Source organism: Hippocampus guttulatus, chromosome 1, assembly GCF_054856545.1.
Source record: "Hippocampus guttulatus isolate MCC_2025c chromosome 1, RoL_Hgut_1.0, whole genome shotgun sequence".
In the NCBI taxonomy this organism is placed as follows: Eukaryota; Metazoa; Chordata; class Actinopteri; order Syngnathiformes; family Syngnathidae; genus Hippocampus; species Hippocampus guttulatus.
This window is the reverse complement of record NC_141261.1, coordinates 2213578-2234277: the sequence shown is the minus strand read 5'-3', so window position 1 is coordinate 2234277 and position 20700 is coordinate 2213578. Positions and strand designations below refer to the sequence as shown.

At 41.2% G+C, this 20700-nt stretch overlaps 2 protein-coding genes, 1 long non-coding RNA gene and 2 other non-coding genes across 5 annotated transcripts; 1 reads left to right on the top strand and 4 right to left on the bottom strand.

The window, feature by feature from the left end:
• The first annotated feature begins 342 nt into the window (after positions 1–342).
• Positions 343–8533, top strand: LOC147210002 (uncharacterized). The gene is made up of 3 exons (XR_015103410.1): positions 343–401; positions 6740–6986; positions 7097–8533. It is a non-coding gene; the product is annotated as an uncharacterized LOC147210002 (long non-coding RNA).
• Positions 2083–7143, bottom strand: LOC147210003 (solute carrier family 46 member 2-like). Its single transcript, XM_086134097.1, has 6 exons — positions 6546–7143; positions 5876–6067; positions 5386–5557; positions 5220–5303; positions 4762–4918; positions 2083–2412 (listed from the first exon to the last, which is right to left on the bottom strand). Exons 1-6 carry the CDS (start codon positions 7092–7094, stop codon positions 2256–2258), a joined length of 1311 nt encoding a protein of 436 aa, XP_085990223.1. The 5' UTR covers positions 7095–7143; the 3' UTR covers positions 2083–2255.
• Positions 8534–8837: 304 nt separating the features above from the next.
• rpl10 (ribosomal protein L10) lies at positions 8838–11876 on the bottom strand. Its single transcript, XM_086134143.1, has 6 exons — positions 11732–11876; positions 10966–11024; positions 10062–10169; positions 9563–9701; positions 9329–9491; positions 8838–9049 (listed from the first exon to the last, which is right to left on the bottom strand). Exons 1-6 carry the CDS (start codon positions 11752–11754, stop codon positions 8894–8896), a joined length of 648 nt encoding a protein of 215 aa, XP_085990269.1. The 5' UTR covers positions 11755–11876; the 3' UTR covers positions 8838–8893.
• On the bottom strand, positions 9113–9244 carry LOC147210001 (small nucleolar RNA SNORA70). The gene has a single exon (XR_015103049.1). It is a non-coding gene; the product is annotated as a small nucleolar RNA SNORA70 (small nucleolar RNA).
• Positions 10280–10413, bottom strand: LOC147210000 (small nucleolar RNA SNORA70). Its single transcript, XR_015103048.1, has one exon. It is a non-coding gene; the product is annotated as a small nucleolar RNA SNORA70 (small nucleolar RNA).
• Positions 11877–20700: the final 8824 nt, after the last annotated feature.

Sequence of the window (20700 nt, the reverse complement as noted above, 5' to 3'; positions counted from 1 at the left end):
TGACTCGCTGACTTAATTTCCTCACAGATAGCTGTGCGAAGTCAGGATATAAACTTGAAAGGTGCCGAATCCCGACCAGAATATTAAACATGCAGCTGTTTGATAAGAATAAAACAGTAATGAATACCGCTTAAATAACATTCATGCCACCAAGTAAGCTAATAAGTTATAGATTGTATTATTATACCGTAAATAAATCTAAAGACCTGGCCTTTGGAGCCGGTGACAGCAACTAGTTGCAAGTCTGCTCCCTGGTAAGGCACCAAACCAACACCCCAGCTAGCTCAAGCCGTGCAGCACAGTTTGCACATCCCTTTCGCTCTGATATCTCTCTTTGCAGGCCTGCATATGGGCGATATGGTTCGCTGTTGGGTGTACAACAGAAAAATAGAGAGCAGAGTGTAAGTAGAATTTCATTTTGAGGTATTATAACTAAAGAATTTAAAAAAAAACGCTATTCTACAGACCTATTTCCATATGCAAATCCAGTACATGCACATATATTTGATTAGGAAAGGACAGAGCCGACTCTTCCTACTCAGGAAACTGAGGTCTTTTGGGGTTCAGGGGTCGCTCCTTAAGACTTTCTATAACTCGGTGGTGGCCTCGGCCATCCATTATGGCATTGTCTGCTGGTCAGGCAGCATCTCAGCCCGGGACAGAAAGAGACTGGAGCGACTGGTCAGGAAAGCCAGTTCTGTCCTGGGCTGCTCCCTTGACACTCCGGAGGAGGTGGGCAACAGAAGGATGCTAACTAAGCTAAAAGCTATGATGGACAGTCCCTCCCACCCTCTCCAGCCCGCCCTGACAGCACTAGGTAGCTCCTTCGGCCAGAGACTGTTACACCCGCGCTGCAAGAAGGAGAGATACCCACGCTCGTTCCTACCGACTGCTGTCAGGCTGCTGAATAAAAAATAGCAACAATAATATTAATAATAATTAAATGATGTGGAAAACAACTGTAGATAGCACTGCGATTTATCCATTTTGTATTTACTTAATTGAACGGTGTTTGTTTGTTTTTTCTTCTTTCTGCCTACATTCTTGCTGCTGGAGGCTGTAAATTTCCCCAGTGTGGGACATATAAAGGATATCTTATCTTATCTTATCTTATCTTATATACATATTCTTATCTACATATACGGTATATGTACATGTATATTCATACACATATATAGTACAGCACACATATACTGCATATACATTGCCCTCCAAAAGTATTGGAATGGCAAGGTACATTCCTGTTTTTGTTGAGTACTCAAAATACGAGGACGAAATTTCAGAATAGCAGCTTTATTTCAGGGTATCTACATCTAGATGCATGTCATACATCAAGCATATCTGACAATGAAGATGACCTTGACCTTGACCTAGATGTGTTACACAACTCAGGACAGTGCTTCCTTTGGTTTGAAGCCACCAACTTTTCAAGTGAGCAAAAGTACATGAAGGGACAATATTAATTTAACTTCAAGAGAATGGCATGTAATATTTTGTGTCTTAAGCCTTACTGGCAACAAGTCCATCAAGCCACGTGAGCCATTGACTTCACCGGATTGTTGCCTTCTTCATTTGAAATGCTTTTCCTGGCCTTCAGTGCAGGCACTTTCTGTTCTTGTTTCTTTCTCGAGGGTTTTTCCTTCAGTCTCCTCTTCGAGGTGAAATGCATACGCGATCGGGTTAAGGTCCGGTGGTTGACTTGGCCAGTCAGATGTTCCAGTATTTTTTCTCACTTGAAAAGTGAAATAAGATGTGCTGCGTCCTGACTTGTTCAACACATCGATATGTAAATAGCATGAAATAAAAGCTGGAACCTTTGGCTTCACATAGATCTTTTGCTCTGAAACCTGAATGTCTTCTGGATAGTGTACAACAAAAACAAAGGAATTAATCTTGTCGGTCCAATGTTTTTGGAGGAACTGTAACTGTAAATAAGCATTTATGAATTTTCTTTTCAAATCAACCGCCAGGTACCGGTAATTAGTCAGACTGGTCTACTGTAATGTCTAAAACACAGGTCACAAACATGCTATCAGAATGACAGTCTGACAGAGCTGCTTTTACAGTAAGGGTCTCAATTCTCGTCTGCACTAACTGGTCAAAAAGGGGTTTGAGACAGACTCTCCCATGTGCGAAACAAACACACCAGAAAATGAAATGGAGAAACACCAAAGCACCCAATAAAGTTATTCGTTGTCTGATAGCGCTGCTTCTATTTGAATAACATTTGAAGCCAGAATAGCGATTGCTTTCTCCTAGGCTAAGTTCTTGTTCTGTTCCTTTTTTGAACACATGATCATGTGTGAGTCATCACTGGAGTCTTCCATCTCAAGTAAAAGTTCATGTTCACTGGCCTCTTCATCTGCGATGACCAGGTAGATGCACCCAACAGACAGTCCGCTGTCAAATATTCTGGAAGGAAAGACAGAAGAAAGTTATGAAGTGCCTGGAGATATTATACCTTTTGCAGCAATTTAAAGAGAAATAATTACTAGTCTTGTCCATTATAATACTATTTTTGAAAAGTGTCTATCAACAAATCTAGTAACATTATGTTGTGTTATTGGAGACGTCTGGAGCATTTGAAACTCCCTCCAGAGCAGGCAACGTTCAACCCTTCATGTCCAGAGTGCGAATGAATGAATGGCAAATTTCCATGGCGTCACAAAGTTCAGAATGGCTCACTCGCAGACACAATTTCCGATATAGGCAGGTTACAGCAGATTGACTGGGTTGTTTAATTTCACACTTGATAGGTGGGAAGGCACTCCAGAGACTCAAGTATTTGTATACAAGCAATTAAAAAGTAAATTATTAAGCCAAAGCTTGGCCCTATACAATGTTGCTCTCGAGTTTGCTGGCATGTCTGACCATATTGTATTTTGCTGTAGAACACTCTACCACGTCGAGCATGATGTTTGGGTTTGACATCAAAAGATGAAATGACATTTTCAGGTCAGCAAAAGTATTAGAACAGGTGGATTTTAAGAAGACCAAGTACATTAGAGCAAGTGTGGCATAGTGTGTGGTCTAAATCTGCGCAGGGGCAGGCCAGAGTCAATTTTGGTATTTTCGCAGAATCGTGCAAGTGGGTACAGCACGGTGCATTTTTCACAGCTGCAGGCGTGAACACAGCTGACTTGATTCTCCGCCAAGCCATGCAGGTGTGTAACTGCAACATGTTTCTCCAGACTTGAAAGACTGCAGTTCATTGTGCCGTTGCCTTTATATGTTACATTATGGATCTATGCAAGCCCAGCTCATGATACGAATGAGCTTATACCTTTGAGATCATGACCCAATGCTTTACTTCTCTAAACTTGAGCTTTTCCATTAGTTTGATAAAGGTTATTCTTTGTCTCTTCAGTCCATAAAACATTATCCTAGAAAGACTGAGGCGTGTCTTGTGCAAACATTAGATTGTGATGCTGTCACTCCTGCTCTCTGCAGGTTGTTACTGATGTCACGAACAGTTGTTTTAGGGTACTGCATTTCTTGACGGCTTTGTGTCATCAACAGCTGCAGTTTTCCTTGATCTACCTGTCTAACGTCTGCTACCTGTGAATTCTTTCTTCTTCGGGACATTCCAAATAGTTGTATAGCACTGGGTATGGACAAAGGTTGCGCAATGGGTCTGATTGATTTTCTTCTCACACCTTCACAATTGCTGGTATTTTCATCCATAGACAGCCCTCTGGTATTCATCTTGGTTACCCTTTGTAGTATTAGCAATATCGTTTTCACAGTTAAAAGCCCAAATAGGAAACCGATTACCGGTATATAGCCACGCCTGTCAGTGACAAAGCCTGCATGTACTTTTTAGCATTAATAGTGCCTTCACAGATGTGTAAGTTACGTATGCCATTGGCACTAAAATGGCACAGAAGCGGGCTTTTGAACTTAGCATCCACAGCAGTCCGGATGGCTCTTTTCCACTTTGGCCCGGAGGACCCAACGTTCACAATTTTCCGTACAAATTTGAAATGTGGACTCGTCAGACCAAAGAACACTTTTCCACTTTGCATATGTCCATCTTAGATGAGCCGCGGCCCAGAGAAGCCAAGCGGCGTTTCTGGGTGTCGTTGATGAATGGCTTTTGGTACGCATAGTAGAGTTCTAAGTTGCACTTAGGGATATCGTGCCTAACTGTATTTACTGGTATTGGTTTTCTGAAGTGTCCCTGAGCTCCACAACCCTTGTGACGATAAGCCGATCAGAAAATGGATGGATGGATTTTTGGATGGATTTTTGGCTAAAAACAATCAAGTTTATTACTTTGAACATTAGTCACTGATGGTGTCGTGGTACACTCAGTTGACTTGTGTACAGGCATCGTGGGATCAGTTCCCACTCAGTGACGGTGTGACACCCGTGTGCCCGGTGTTTGACTGACGACCAGTTCAGGGTGTCGTACGCCGACTGCCGAAGTCAGCTGGGATAGGCTCCAGCAACCACTCCCCACCCCCACCTTTGTGACCTTTCAGGACGAATGGATGGAAGGATGGATGAACGTTGAATATCCTGTCTTTGTGGTGTGTTCAATTAAATATAGATTGAACGTGATTTATGAATTATTGTATTCTGAGCTGTCAAGGATTTGTAGTTGTGCAGTACTTGGTAACCACATGTAATATAATCCTGTATACAGTCTCCATGTTGTACTATATTGTACTGAATTGTACTATATCATACTGTACTTCATTATCAAAGAAAGAATACTATTTGATTTTTTTGTTTGTATAAATGATGAATGCGGGCTACCTTATGGGTATGATGGCCACGATGGAGATCAAGCTGGTTAGTATCAGGACAAAGCCAGGAAACCAACTAAAAGTCAATTGGTAAATCTTGGCGTAGAGCAAGTTAGTTCCCGCGCTGGACAATTTCAAAGACAGCTGCAGTGAAATAAGCACTTTACCTGCGAATGAGAGGAAAATCCTTGAAATGAAACCATTACCATTTATAAATCAACAATACATTCTCATTCAACACTTCGCTTGCAAAGTCAAATCACATTGGATAACTTGCAGATACGCAGCAGGAAACAAGCAGTCAGGGGAACCTTAATTCATTGCGTTTCATGGGTATGTGCGCTAGTTGAAAGAAATACTTTAAGTTATGTAATGAAAAATGATTCAAAAACAAATTCAAGACATTTAATCCAAAGAAATGACGGGGAGAACATGCAAACTCCAGGCGATAAATAATCAATAACTCACTGTATGAAGAACCATGCACTTGCTGGGACAGTAGAGAACATATCAATGGAACAGGCATCAGGGAGAAAAGTGCCAGAACACGGGCTAGAGAGAAAGTCCCGGTGTTTATAATGGTGGACTAATCATGGTGAAATCTTTTTTTAAACGTGATCCCAGAAGAATTTACCAATGAAGAACATGTATGTAGTTGTGGCAAAAGCCATTGGAAGCATCCCGGCGGCATTGGAGAGCAGGCCAATAGTGATCAGAGAGCTATCACTGAGCCACCTTGATAAAATCACAGAACTCAGGAAACTTGAGATTGTAATCAGGAAGCCGGACGCATTCCCGTAGCTAACCTGCGGGAATCACACGTGTCATAGTTAGAACAAGCACAAATAATTGGGTTGAATCTGACCATTCCCATCAAAATCAGCATATGCCCGATTTTCAAGTGTCTTTAAAAGATCATCCTCACCTCATAGGCTATGCAGAGGTGGGGGGTGGGGGGGGGGGCTACTCAGAGAAAACTAAGTTTCATTTTGGATGAAAGGTGAATTTAATGTCATACAATGTGCTTCCTATTAGCATTGACTAATGAGATGAGATTATTTATTTTTGAGCACAAACATTAACACTGCAAAAGCCAGCGGGAAGGAAGTTCCAAATCGACTCACCTGTGTCCCATTCCAGTGAAGAGGCTCCATTAACTGAAATAAGACCAGAATGTTTCTCGTTGAAGAATCTACAGCATTGTAGAGTAGTCCTGACACCCACAGCAGTATTATGTTGACGACTTTGTGTGGATGGTCACATGTGGTGTCGTTGTTGGCTTTCATCAAGGTCTTGTTATCACACAATGCTCCTGCCTGCATGGAATTTGGTTTTATTTCATTGTCGATGATGCAAAGATTTGGATTGCGTAGAAAACGGAATGCAATGTGACTGGTAGAAAACACACTTGCAAAACAGGAGATTCATTTTCATAGCTCTATTTTTTTTTTTAAATGCACAGTAATACCTCTTGTTAGAGGTGGGGGTGACTCCTGACAATGGTGTGGCTTTTTTTTCTTTTTAACTCATACACTCCCAAAGACGTTTTTAAACGTCTTTTCAGACTTGGTCTACAATTGGCTGGTACTGAATGAGTTAATGGGTTACAATCATCATTCAAACTAATTTGCCAAACACAAATTGTTGCCATTAACTGAAACTGAAAGATACGGTCTTTGTCAAGCTGTACAAAGTCAACAGGCAAAATTGCCGTCAGATATCTTTGTGATTATAAAAGTCAGCATTTTGGGAAATGTCTTTTTAAGGCCAGTCAATGAGCAACAAAACACTCGCCTGTATGAAGAAGATCACGTAGATCAAGCAGGACCCATGGAATAGAACACATATCAGCAAGGTGACAACACCCGGTCTCAGGGTTGTGCTGGAGAAATTGTACAAGTGTCCTGCCGTCATACAGCCCACAACACCAGACAGTCCACTGATAAGCTCTGCTCTCATCAATACTTTGGATCTATCCTGCCTTGTAGAGCCAAGAGACAGCAGTGTCATGATGCCACTCCAGAACACAGTGGAGCCCCCACACAACGCAGTGATGATCACCTCCACCCACAAGATTTTGACAGGCCAGTCCAGTATCAGCATGAATAGCACCACAAGCCGGGACAGCATGAGGCCCAGCAGTGGGAGCACAATCGGGCTTTTCCTCCAGCCCATGTCCCCGAGCCATGCCAGAAAAAAGCCAGGAAGGATGGGAACCAGTTGACTCAGGACTCTGTAAGTCATGAAGAAGCTGGACACAGAGACCTGCCAGCTGTCATCCAAACAGGATAGGTTGGTGTCCGATTGGCTTGTAGCATTAACATATCGTTCCTTCATCACCATAGGAAGAACAGTCAAGAAGAACGCATTCCCCAACTGAACACCCGCTGCCACGAGCTGGATGCTCCATAGCAAGTGGTCTCTGTGCATATCTGTGAGTGAATGAGACAAATGTTGTGTGAACTGCACCTTTGTCAACGCCTGCGTAAAGATCTGCCTGTCATGTTCCAACTCTGGCTCCTAGACTGGTGGCGTAGCATATCATGTACCTTTTGTCTACTTAAACACACATTCACATGCCATTAGTAAGCATATAGGATAAACACAAATATTTAATGACATTATATTTGATTTTTTTTTTTTTTTAGGTATCTGTACTTTTTACTCTACTATTTATTTTTCTGATGTTTTTTTTTTACTATACTCGCTACATTTGAAAATGGGTATTTGTACTCCTCTCGTTACGTTTGTTAGTCTTTTCAACATGATGACAACGTCAAAAAGACAACATTTTAAAAAAACAAGCACTGCAACATGGAGGACCGTGATACAAGAGGCATTAAGTAGGACGGCCACACATTTGGAGAAGCAAGATATTCCTCATTCATGTCATGATGTTGTTTAACACACCCTCTTACAGCCATTTAAAACAATTGAATTCTTTTTGAACATGTCGGAATGTGTTATTCCAAGCTGCCCTTGACTGCATATATAGTCACTGCAAAGATGATCAATCATACACATAGCAGATGAAGCAGACAGGCAGGTATGCCGACAAAACATTTTCATTGAGAGATGACACTACTTTGGGGAAAGAGAGAATCATGGAGGACTTGGAAACCGTATTTGAGCTCAAGAATGGGGTAGTAGTATTTGTATCTCAAGTCAATTTCAAAGTAAAATTCCATTAAACTCGCCAACAGGTGGAAACGCTCCATGTTTATTGTTTTCAGTTACCCGAAAGTACATGAAGCGCATTTAAATAAAAAAAAAGACCCCTTGCAAAAGAAAAGGGCGTTCTCACAATCTTTGCGAGTGAATACAAAACTTTGCGAGGGAACGCATTTTTTTTTCTTCCGTCACCTTAGTGGTTCCGTAGAAAAACATTAAAAAGGAAACAAAGAAAAGATGAACTCTGTTCAGTCATTACAAAAAAAAAATCTGCCAGAGTATGTAAATGTATTTGCACAACTGTACATTATCTGCAGTTTTAGTTCTGCATAAAGTCTCTTGGAGTGGAGAACTTATCGAGTTGGTATTCACCACCCTACCCAGAGATGCCACCTTTACATTAAGTGTCAAAACATTCTTGAATTTTATTGATACAACGGATGTAGATACAACTAGGCTATTTAATAAATATTAAAGTGGTCTGTGGCTCCCATTCCCCAGCCACTGCCGGTCCCAAACCATATTTAAAAAAAAAAAAAAAAACATGTAATGGCTGTTCAGCAGTCTTTAATTTTGAGATGGGTTAGTGTTAGATTCAAAAACTGTCAGAAAAAAAAGGTAAAATTATTTTTGTATTAAGTCCAAACTGATGTTCAAGAATGTGATTTGGCTTAAAACTCAAAATGATTTGTCTGCTTTCATGGAGGATGAAGGAAATTGTCAAGAATAAACGAATAAGAGCCTGAAATTTGTGTATGTATTTTTTTTCAACAATTCAAAACATGTTCATCCTTATCCTTTTCCATGAGAACAATAAATCAACTTATTCCGGAATAATTATCTTAATTTGACACATTTGTTCATCTGCACAATAAAATCTGCATTTGTGACCCGATAAGTGAATAAACCCAGACATTTTTCTAATGAAAGCCATGTTTATTGGTTGTAGTCAATGAACAGCTACAGATGCTCTAAACGGCATGGATGGCCTTCCAGCGGGACAGAGGTCCTTTACTGGGGATGTACTTCACCCCACAGCCATCAGGAATGACACGCTTTTCAGCCATCATCTCATCGAAGTCGCAGGCATTGAACTTGGTGAAGCCATATTTCTTGGAGATATGGATCTGAAGAGAGAAGAAAAAGACAGCAATGACCCCAAAATCCTGAAGAATAGCATCTAAAAATTGCTTTGTCTCAGTGGTCCCTTTAAAGAATTCAGCACCTCACAGCTGAGGACATACACAAACCAACGAGTTGCTCTTTGCAGCCTTTGCACACCAGATATGCACTGCAGCAAGACCGGTCTTAATAAGCTGCATTATTCTGTGATGAATGTACAGTATAGTACAAGAGACAAGTGCACTCACGCTACAACTGACTTTAATAAAGGGGCATCTGTATACCTTCTGGCGGCCAGGGAACTTGAACTTGGCTCTACGCAAGGCTTCAACCACATGCTCCTTGTTCTGGGCCTTAGTACGCACAGACATGATCACCTGACCAATGTGCACTCTGGCCACGGTGCCCTGTGGCTTCCCAAAAGCACCACGCATTCCTGTCTGGAGCCTAAAAGCAGAAGGGGGCCAATTCAGCTTTGGGGTTATTTGAGATCAACAATACGTCAGAATATCACTCACCTGTCAGCTCCAGCGCAGGACAACATTTTGTTGATGCGGATGACGTGGAAAGGATGCAGACGCATGCGGATGTGGAAACCATCCTTACCACAGGTCTTTACCATGTACTTGTTAGCACAGATGCGGGCCGCCTCCAGAGCTGCAAGAACACAGCCCACACAATCGGCGGGAAAGATATTGCCTCAAGTTAAGGCACAAGCACTGACTGAGGAAAACTGGAAATCCCCAAAAGCCACAAATCACTCATTAATGATAGTGACATTGACTGTTTTGGGAAGAGGAGGACATTCATGGGGGCAATGCTCACTTTTGATCAAGCTGTTGCTTAAGGAAGTTGATGCAAGCAAACCAGGGCAGTCTCTCTCCATTTGCAGGTTATTGGTTTCACATTTTTGGCCAGTCAACTCATGCTGAACTTTGATGTTCGCGTTAGCAACTCAATATATTCATTCCGCATCCAGGTGAGGGAAGAAAGCAAAAAGGCCTGACCATTTCTCACCTTCCGAGGAGAGCTGCTCGTATTCATCGGAGACCATGTGGCCGCACAGGGGAAACTCATCCACCTTGGCCTTCTTCCTGCCCAAGTCAAAGATCCTGATTTTGGGATCTTAAAAAAAAAAAAAAAAAGAAAAAAGATTAATAATGCGTAGCATTTTGTTTGACGAGATTATCATTAGCGACGGAAATGGTCATTTTTCTACAATATATTTTCTCTGAAAATGTCTCAATGATCCCTTAGAGTACTCAGCACCTCACAGCTGAGAACTTGCACTCACCAAAGGTTTTATGTCCGCAGCCTTTGCACACCAGAAATGCACCACAGCAAGTCTAGTCGGCTTAATAAACTGCAGAGTGGGCTGTCAGCCCACTATATTCAAGAGCAACCCTGACAATCAGTTAAGCCTAAAAAAATAATCAATTGTTAACTTGATTTTTTGATATTTAGATTGCAGTTTAATATGTATTTATTTTGTCATGGACCTCTTCCATGAAAAGCAGTTAATATAACTACTGGCACTTCAAATGTTAGCTTATACTTTATATAAACATTCATGTCCTCACTGACATCTTTAAAATATTCTACAAATATGACATCAAATCGATAAGTCATACAACCGATAAATGCAAATAAATCTGTGGCTTCATCATTACACAACGTTTCATGTCACCTGACACAATGACATGCAAACATGTGGCCTGTAGTTATACAGAGACTATGACAAATATGCATTGAGATATAGTATGTTTACAAGTATTGGGTTTTATGGTTTCCAAAATTGCACCCTTTTTCGATTTAAAAATTGCATTTTATTTCAGTGCGATGTCTACCTGATGTGGATGAGTTATTCAGCCCTTCAACCAACAATATTCACTTTTAAAGGAGGAGAAAGTAAACCACTCACCAGGCACACCCCTACAGAATCGAGACTTTGGGTAAGGCTTGTTCTTGCAGTACCGGTAGCTGCGGAGAAGGCATTGGACAAATGGGATTGTCAACAATTAAAAGACACATTCAACAAGCAAATGTGGGCAAAATAATTATTTAATAAGAAATTAATCTGAACAATTTACAGGATTTCCAAAAACCCTTGTACATCGTCATTTGTCTATTTCAGACCAAATCTAGTCTCCGCATACTTAAGTACCATAAGGAGAGCGAAACTTTTTTTTTCTTAAATACTTTTTCTTGATGAGAAACAAAAGTTAGACGCTGTTCTAAATTCAGGGCTATCCGTTCATTTTACGTTCAAGCTTTTTCTCAATAAAAGACATAAAATGTCAACAAAAGTACCACAGTGATACACAATAACGCGGGTGCGTATTCGTACATTCAAGTACGCATGGCAGTGCACGCTTCAAACTCCAATAAGCGCCGTACAGTCTCACACCGGTATGTTAGCTTAACGCTAGCTATGGGCTAGGGGACGCCAGTTTAATCGGTTTCTATAAAGCGACAGCCACAAAATGATAACGTGATGCAAACACAAGAGCCACTGCAGCGAAACAGTTCAAAATCAAGTGAGGATTTTCAGGAAGACGATGATCCAGCAGCATTTAAGACAGAAGGCCCGTGAGCAAGCACAGTCCACATGTTGCAGGGTGGAAGCCGCTGCCATTTTACTGTGCCTGCCTGGCCGTGGCCCTGACACGTAAAAAGAGACAACTTACCAGCGGGCTGGACGACGGCCCATGGTTGCAATCTGGAAATTAACAAACAAATAAATGTTATATGTATGATGTTGGACGCTGTGATTTGAAAAGCACTGAAATTTTTCCAATTTGCTCTTGAGTCAAAAAAAATGCGACGCGACACGCACTCACCGAATGGAGGAAAGGAAGTTAAATCTACTTCCGGCTCGTCATATGTTCATGTAAGTTGCCAATATTTTTCTTAATTTCACATCCTTAGTCTCTGACACAAAAAAGTAATTCGTTATCTGGACTTGATTCGAACGTTTGACTTGAACAAGTTTTTGAAAAAAAATATACTGCGCTAAATGTGTTTGAAGTCGATCGTCTTTTTTCAAAGGAACTCTGGGATGTGTAGTTTTAACTCAGCAAGTCGTCGTCGGCGAAGTTGATTACTGTACTCAATAATGGCGAAATAATTTATATTGTTTTGGTGCATTTAATTTCTGAATTGATTCGGCTTCATTTGTTACACAGGTTATAATCCCCGTGGAATTTGATTTTTTTTTTTACATTAATCGAGATGATTTTTCCAAACAAAATTTATAAATACAGTGTATGATTTGTCATTATTATACTGTATAGTAAATTATAGTACAGTACATGAAAGCAGGAGCGATTCTAGGTTTTGAGGTGTTGACAGGTTCTGTGCCAGACCTCATGACGATTTAGTGGCCCTCACATTTTGCTGCTAAAACACACACAGACACACGCGCACACACGCGCACACGATGCTTTGCATTGGTATTGTCCAGATACCATTTTTTTGTTTGTTCAATTTTGGCACCGTGTTATTTTGATTATGACGATAATCTGTATAGAAACTGAATGGACGGAAAATTATAAAAACTTCACTGGATTGTATTAACGTTTTGCAACCTCTTCCGATGTCCCTATTAATCGTAGAGGATGTCTGTTTACAAGATGTCCAGAAAGGGGCAGTATTGTACCATGGAATTTGAGTACTGTTTCTTTTCTTCTTTGTACCCCACACTGAGAAGCAATGATTTCATCTTGAACTCTTGTTAATGCAAAACAACAGAAGGAATGCGAGGAATACCAAATCTGAAATGTGCTTTGAAATTACTCTACCGAACACAAAGTTCTATCTCTGAGGATGCATTAATTATGCTTGCCCAGATGTCATACTCTGTTTGCTATTGAATTACCGTTTGTAGCTTTGTGGCGCTTCTACACATACCTTTTAATGTTCTGTAGTTTGCTGGTAAACACCAAGTAAATCTGTGTCGGCTGTGGAGGAACATTATAACTGGATCAACGAGTCACAACTCTTATTTTAATCTCCATCATGGGCTGCCACTGAGTGAACTCTGACTGGGATTCCTGTGGAGTCTCATGTGAAGGTCACCTATCAGCGTTGGGACACTGCCATATCTTGTCTAATCCTGTTTTGTCTGAAACTCTCCAGACTTTCCTATGTCTGACGGGCAAGGATGACATTCTGAAGCATTCAAGGGAGCAAACACCAAAAGTATTCCTTCGGTAAGCATTTGATTCTGGTGAGCTGCAGTGACGGGGAAACACACAGACACACACTTCTGGGTGTGGCTGATAACACCTCATGTGAAAACGGAAATGGGTGCAGTTCGTGTGATCTTTCCTGGGGTGTTGTTTGCAGGGAACAAGGTAAGCAGAAGGGTCAAGGTCAATTCCGGCTTACAAGAACCAGAGAAAAAAAAATCTGAGCTTTCGATGTATTTGTCCAGGAGGTTCTAAGTAGAGGAGGGTTGAAATGGTATACCAGGGCCCCATGCCTGAAGGGCCTTAGGCTTTTGTAACATTTTAAAGATTTCTTTCTATTATTTCCATGTCAGTCAGAAAAAAATAATGTCTTAAATATCAAGATTAATTACATTTTGCTGTTGAAAGTCTATTAACTATATTTTTACAATTAAATTAATAGTTTGTGACTACCCTCAACAGCCACCTTGCAAAATGCCAGCTACCCTCATTGCATTACTCTAAGATAAGATAAGATAAGAAAACCTATGTGCAATAAAATCTACAAACATTAAAAAAAACTTAATTTGAATTTAATACACACTTAAAAGTGTCTTATTTGAATCCCAATTTTGAAGAGTTTGTATTCGAATAAATTTCAATTCAATTATTGTTTATTGTCCTGGCTAAAAAGATAAAAAGAATAATAAGAGAAAAAGTAACGTGAAATAATATCCAAAATACAAAATAAGCAAGAAATAAAAACAACAGATCAAAATCAAGTTAATGGCATGATTGCCCTCGTTACTAGCTATTACAGTGCTCAGATTTTTTTAAAAGGGCCTTGCACATTTATTTAACAGGAGCTTTAGTAATTGTAAGTAACCTGTAGGAAGCAAATTATACAGAAATAGTTTTCTTTTAGTCGAGTGGGGTCATTAATAGGCATTCCTTTTGATATCTGATACTATGAGCTGGAACTTCAAACAATGCAATTCACAAACCATTTAAACATCTTCAGGATAAATTGCAGTGAGTGCGTATTGAGGAGGGGGCGGGGGGATAGGATGAAGTGGGGGCCCAGAATTTGGTGCAACAACCCATGTGTGCCTTTTGTGTAAGAACACTTAAAAAGATTGAAAACAGCTCAGCTGGAGAATCCGCAAGGGGTCAATTTCCCAATTGCTTTGTAGTGAACAAATACCAAGTTTAGAAAAAAATATTTGATGACTTCAGACCTGCAGTCAAAACGAAGTTAGAGGAGAACAGTAGAAACAGATTGTGTGCTTGTAAGACCCAACTGACAGTATGTGAGAAAACTATCTTGGTCACTAATATCACCAACAGCACAAACATAAACACAGAAAGAATTGTTTTCTATGATTGATGAAATTACTCATAAACTATTATTTATTTATATTATTCAGGATTAAGTTCCAGATGGTGAGTCGTTTACTTGCCTGACTTCTTCTTGAAGTACTGCATGACCAAGACCATGGGACTATTCAATCCTTGGTCACCAAGCCCTGAATGTCCCTGTTGGGGGGCCCTGCATAGGCCTGGACCCACCTTATATTTCCCCGGGTGGTCATGAATTTACATAAATATGTAATGTAGACTGGATGCTTTCACCAGCTGGAATGGGCTCCAGCTTCCCCCTGACAATGGGACAGAAAATGGATGGATGTCTGTTCATGATTGAGCTTTAGAGTCAGTGGACAAGGGTTATATCAAGCTAGGATCTGTTTTCATTTCAGCATGATTATTTACACACTGCACAAAGTAGGAGAAAGGTGGATGGATAGACAACTTGAAAGTCCTTTTTGTATTTTGATCCTTGTTTAACCCATGACTCTTGGAGACTATAGGGGAGCTTTATTTCCCGAGACGTGCCCAGGAAACTAGGACCCGGCAAATAGCTTTAGTCTTTCGCATATTGCAATTCGAGAAGAAGATCTGCTAACTCCTGCAATAGATTTGAGTTTTCTGAGAGATCCTAGGAAATGTTTCCAAGCGTTCAAAGAGCGATGCCTCAATTTCCTCTGGCGAAGCATAGTTTTTGTCTAAGCATTGTCATAAGAGCTCAAGGCCATCTTCTGGCTTGTTCACATGAACCGCTCTGATGTTTTTAGTATGTCAGGACGCACTAAGAAGGCTGCTCGGACTGACATATCACTTTGAGGGGTTTGTGATGTTGTAGGCTGACGGTCGGGCCTGCATGAGTTAACATCATTCCACGAGGGTCGATTCGGTTCGTTGAATGCAGCGTCGACATAACGCTCGTGTAGACATACTGTAGGGATTGCTTCACATGGTCGTTTTGGTATGGCGTTGGATGGTACTAACCTGCTGCTCAGTGTCAACGTTGTCTTCCACTTTAGAATCTCATTCTTGAAAATGCATGTCCACAGATTCTCATGCACATCTAATAGGAGGAGGTGTTGTAGCTGGGATGCCTGGTTTCATGAGATTAGTGGGCTGAAGTATCTCTTCAGCTGCAGCCTCCAGGACCTCGGCTGCAGCGAGCTCTGCTTTAGCTTTCACACTCTTGCTTCAGAGTGTTGCCTCGATGCGTGCCGTTTCAACTTCCATGTCGAGTTGGCGTTTGGCGTACTGGTCTGTGGTTCGGGCGACTTTGGCAGTGACCCGATCTTGAGCTGCGGCCTGGCTTGCAATTGATCCGCTGGAGCGCCGTGATGCAAACGAGTGGACCTGCGATCTGACTTTGAGTTGAGAGATCTGTGGCGTGGCCCTGGTGTTTGATATCTCACTGAATGGAGCAGTTCTTGACATATAAAAAGCATTTTCACTCTTCTGTCCTCGGTTAGTGCAAAGGACGTAACCTGGACAGCAAGCTTAACATCGAAAGAGCTCCAAGAAAAGGACACGTACTTGTTGTAGCCTTTGTCAAGTGCAGGTTTGAACTGTCAATCTTACAGTTTTTTTCCTGAATTAAAAAAAAAAAAGCACAAATCAAGACCCAAGTCAGTAAGTAGGTGATTGAAAATGCTGAGTGGAATTTTCTCACACAACTGTGGATCAGGAAGTGTATAGATTGTATTTTTCCATGGAAACCGAAGAGCTACAAAAACAAACAGAATCTGATTTTATGTCACAACATGTTGACACAGCAAATGCAGAAATAGTTCAAAGAATGGCAAATTGCAGTGTGAATTAGACTAAGACAGACAGATGAAGAGAAAAAGAGGTAGATGATCATAAACTGTGCTGCAATGACATTGACAATGAATTATAAATTATATTCCAGAAATGACAAAGAATGAAATGAACAAAAGACCCAGATCGTATCAGGGATGCTAATGGACCCGATGCTATTATGATCTTCTGCCATAGCTGTGACATCAAGTTTGTCCTGAATGGGTTATGATGGTTCAAATAAGAATGTCTGAAAGTCTGGCTCCCAGCAACTTGAACTCAAAAGAAAGTGGAGCTAAAATGCCACATGTAATTACACAGGCACTAAATCTCCAGCAGGGTACACTAAATACAATATCCAACATGTGTTTTGTGCCACCATGTGTGTCCATGTCTCCCGCTCTGCAGGTCATGTCTCTGCAGGTCTGCGCTGAGCTCAACTGCTTTAGTCATGAGATCATATGATGTCATCCCCTTCCTGCTGAACCCTCTGTGAGTGCACATAGTGAGACAGAGAGAACAAATGACAAGTTATGGCAATATAGGTTATGCGCGAGGGAGAAAGATGATTTTTACATGTGTATTTTCTCTTGATGCCTTTTCTGTTGGAAATTAATATACTGTATATCTTAACACCGCATTATTTTTTTTATATCTGTTTATTAGATAATTCTCTTCAAATTAATGCTCTAGTTATTCTGTTTGCTTCCAAATAATGTTTATGGCTATCAGTTTTGTTTCAGATATTTTGATTGATTTAAAAAAAAAAATTATTCAGAATTAATCGAGCCGATTTGGATAGATGTTTGAAAGTGCTCTATAAATACAGTTGAGTTGAGTTGAGATGAAAAAAAAAACTCAAATCACCTAATACAGCTTGGAGTACTTGTTCCATACCATCTACAATGGAAGAGGACCCAAAAGTAAACTAAAATGGTCAATGACAAACAAGTAGTCCATTCAAATGCACGGTTGATTCGAATCAATTTGTACCTTCTTTTACTGAAGATGTTTTTAAAAAAACAACAACAACAAGAAACCAAACATTAAGAAAACATGTTTAGAATGGCTTGGAAACTGCAGCACAGTTGATTATGAACTAATGCACTGCTTGCTTTCAATAACAAGGACAAGCCAGTACAGTACACTCCCATGCTGCCTACCATGCAGAACAGAAGTCGAGGCTTCGCTTGGGCACTGCCACATACATCTCAAGCATATTATCCAGACTGAGAAGAAACACATAGGAAAGACTGGCTTTCCGAGGCCAATACACCACGATCAATCAATTCCATACCGGCCGCTGCTATTTTTTATGGTGAGGTCTTGTCATATTTTTCTTCAGTTTATGGTAGTGCATTCTGAAAGTGCATTCCAACCAATAGAGGCTAGTGGGATCAGCAGCACAGTGCCAGTCCATCCAGTGTGGTAAACGTTAAAGCGGTATATAACAGAGCAGCCACAAAATAAACTGAAACAAAAACAGATGATAGAAACTCTTTGGTGAATGGCAGATACTTAAAACAAAATGTTCGACGTGATTGGACAGTGACCGAGATGTTTGACATTTCGCACCGGGTATGATACTACTTGGATTCTTTGCTGTCGGGGTTGCTCGTATGGATGGACAAACACGCACACCAGCGAGTTCATCACATCCAGACATTTTCACTGCATGCTTCTGTTAATCTTGCATGAGGTCATTATTCTTTCCCCTTCATACGAGCTTCCAGTGAATCCAGATGCAAGCCTAGAGATTTGGTGTCACTTTACATCTTATCACACACTCGTATGGCCGGACTAATACAGAGATCGTCTGGAAACACACGACCAGACACGATGACGCACACAAACTCACAAGCAGCGCTTTAGTCACGCAGGTGTGCTATGTTTGTTTGAGGCGCGTGTATACCTCTTTGTCATCGTGTGCGAGATGATGCACATACAGTCAATCACACACATGCGATTGGTCAGTGATCCACTGGGGTCATGTTGATGTCACTGTGTTATCATCTAATCTCTCGGTGGGTCGGTATTTACATTTATGACCCGTGCCTTAGTATTTATTCTATGCGACAAAGGAAATGGATTCATCGTGGAAGACTTCGAGCAAGAACGACAGATTCACAGGAGGCAAGATGGAGGAAAGGGGGAACAAATGAAAGGGAGATCAGTCATTCATAGCTGCTGCCTGCATCCCTCCGCCCCCTTAAAAGGGCAAAACTGCTGGAGCTCATCTGGCCATCCGAGTCTTAGTGCACCTCGTCTTCAGTATTCGCTTTGAAGTGAATTTAATGGTGTGTGTTCCTCCCTAGGATCCGGGGACATAACAAAACCATACCGTACTGTCACTCTACAGAAACCAGGACCTCAAAAACATTTTCCACAGTCCAATCTGCATCTCTTGTTTGTTGGCTTTACCCTCCTCCTCAACTGGTCTCTCACGGATCCTCTTCGCGGCTTAGTTCAACAAGAACCGACAGGGGCATGCTGGTCAACAGGGAATTCAATACTGCTTGCTTGGGGAAAGAGCCAAAGACAAGAAAAAATAAGAAGGCACACATACGAGGAGGCGGGGCAGGGGGCGGCGGTGGGGGTTGGTTGAGGCCGGGGGGGGGGGGGGGGAGGGGGGGGGGTGACCGAAATGAACGGTGTAAAAGGGGAAGAAAGACAGGCAGCGAGAGGAAGGGAAAGCTTTCCTTAAAAGGCTGTGTTTGTAGATAGAGAAGGGCGTCTCAATGTTTAAATGGACTTGTGAGTGAGCATTCCCAAGCTATTCCGTAATCTATTTGTTAACAGGTGTGCGGCGGGGCATCAAGATCAACAAGTTTCAGAAGCAAAACTAGACAAATACACGCTTACTTAAATGTATGTATGTGTGCATTTTGCTCGGAAAGAGTCTGTGATTGGATTGATGTGTTGTGTTGTCACGTCTCCTACTGGGGAAACACATGTGCACCGTGCAGACACATAAATGTACACTTGCACAGGTACCGGTACATAGAAAAAGTAGCGTGTTGAACTTAGGTCGTTTTTATTTTGTCAAGTGATTACCCAAAATAAAATCATATGCATCCAGATACATTTTTTTAAATTGTTGTATCTTCCACTTGTATCTGGATCCAGGTGATTTCATTTCATGTAACTACTCGATGAAATAAAAGGGAGTAAATTCAACATATTTTTTTTCCCTGGTGTATGCATACGCTTGAACACGCACTCATTGCTCTGGATAAATGAACTCCAAACATCAATTCGTCTTGGAAAAGGTCCAGATTTCTGTCCCTCCCGATTTGTCAACCGTCTTGTCCAATCTGTGTGATTGTCTTAATATGGCCAGGGAGTGCAAAGGCACCCATGTAGGAGTCGCTAAAGTAAATGTCCCAATGGTACTGGCCTCTTTTTCCAAACAAGAGTCAAGTGTTTATTTAATCTTTGAAAGGAACCTACATTATGTGGGTTTTTGCTAGTTACTGGAAGACAATGCAGTTTTACTCTGCCCTGTAGCTATATTTAAAGTAATGTTGCTTTTCATTACATGTGTGTATTAAACTTTTTAGCCTGGTTTGATGCTACAGGAAAATACATTTTATATGCATGAGGGAATATTTTATTCTTTGTCTTACTGTGTAGTCAAACACTTACCCAATCCCAAAGTGCTGTTTATTCTTTTTGTGTGTGTGTGTTTGACATGAGTGGGATTGTGCTGATGCCACCTTTCACAGTTTTTTCATTTGCGGTGTCGCAGTGCTCTCTGAGTGCCAAGTAACCAAGGGAACCAGCGTGAATAGCGACTTCCATTTTTCCGGGATTCACATATAGGAGATGTTTGTGAAGTCAACGTGCCCACGTGCCCTGCGATTGACAAGCGATCGCTCCATGATGTAATCCACCATTCTCCAAGTCAGCTGCAAGTGACAATTACACCGCGCTCGCGGACACAACAAGTATACCCCTTAAATTCTACCCAGCAACAAATAGCCATATAAACGTGATCATTAAAAGGATGTAAATTATCAATGCGAAAGCAATATTTTTTCCATTAAAAAAGAGGTCCGACTCCTGAAACGTAAATAGATGGTGTTTGACTGCAAATGACAATCATCATCCACAGCTCACTCACATGGATTGCGAGCCTCGCACATACTGATATGCACACTGACCACAGTCCTCATTAAGTGGACACAGCAACCAAAGAGGAAATCGGAAGTCCTCGGCTGTTGTGACTCAGCCTGTTGAGAGACATCAGAGGCTTCAATGCGGTGAGTTACTATGATCGCTGCTCCCTCGTTGCATTAGCATTTCAACTTATCATCGTACATGACACAGTG

What these genes read in the sequence shown, in the direction of transcription:
- rpl10 (XM_086134143.1), bottom strand. Translation starts at nt 11,754, where the DNA reads ATGGGCCGTCGTCCAGCCCGCTG. An exon ending in TCCTGCGCTGGAGCTGACAG is followed by an intron (nt 9,492 to 9,562) that starts GTGAGTGATATT and finishes TTCTGCTTTTAG; the next exon opens with GCTCCAGACAGGAATGCGTG. An exon ending in AGTTCCCTGGCCGCCAGAAG is followed by an intron (nt 9,050 to 9,328) that starts GTATACAGATGC and finishes TTCTCTCTTCAG; the next exon opens with ATCCATATCTCCAAGAAATA.
- LOC147210003 (XM_086134097.1), bottom strand. Translation starts at nt 7,094, where the DNA reads ATGGTGATGAAGGAACGATATGTTAATGCTACAAGCCAATCGGACACC. An exon ending in TACATACATGTTCTTCATTG is followed by an intron (nt 5,304 to 5,385) that starts GTAAATTCTTCT and finishes CTTTCTCTCTAG; the next exon opens with CCCGTGTTCTGGCACTTTTC. An exon ending in AGTGCATGGTTCTTCATACA is followed by an intron (nt 4,919 to 5,219) that starts GTGAGTTATTGA and finishes TCTCATTCGCAG; the next exon opens with GTAAAGTGCTTATTTCACTG.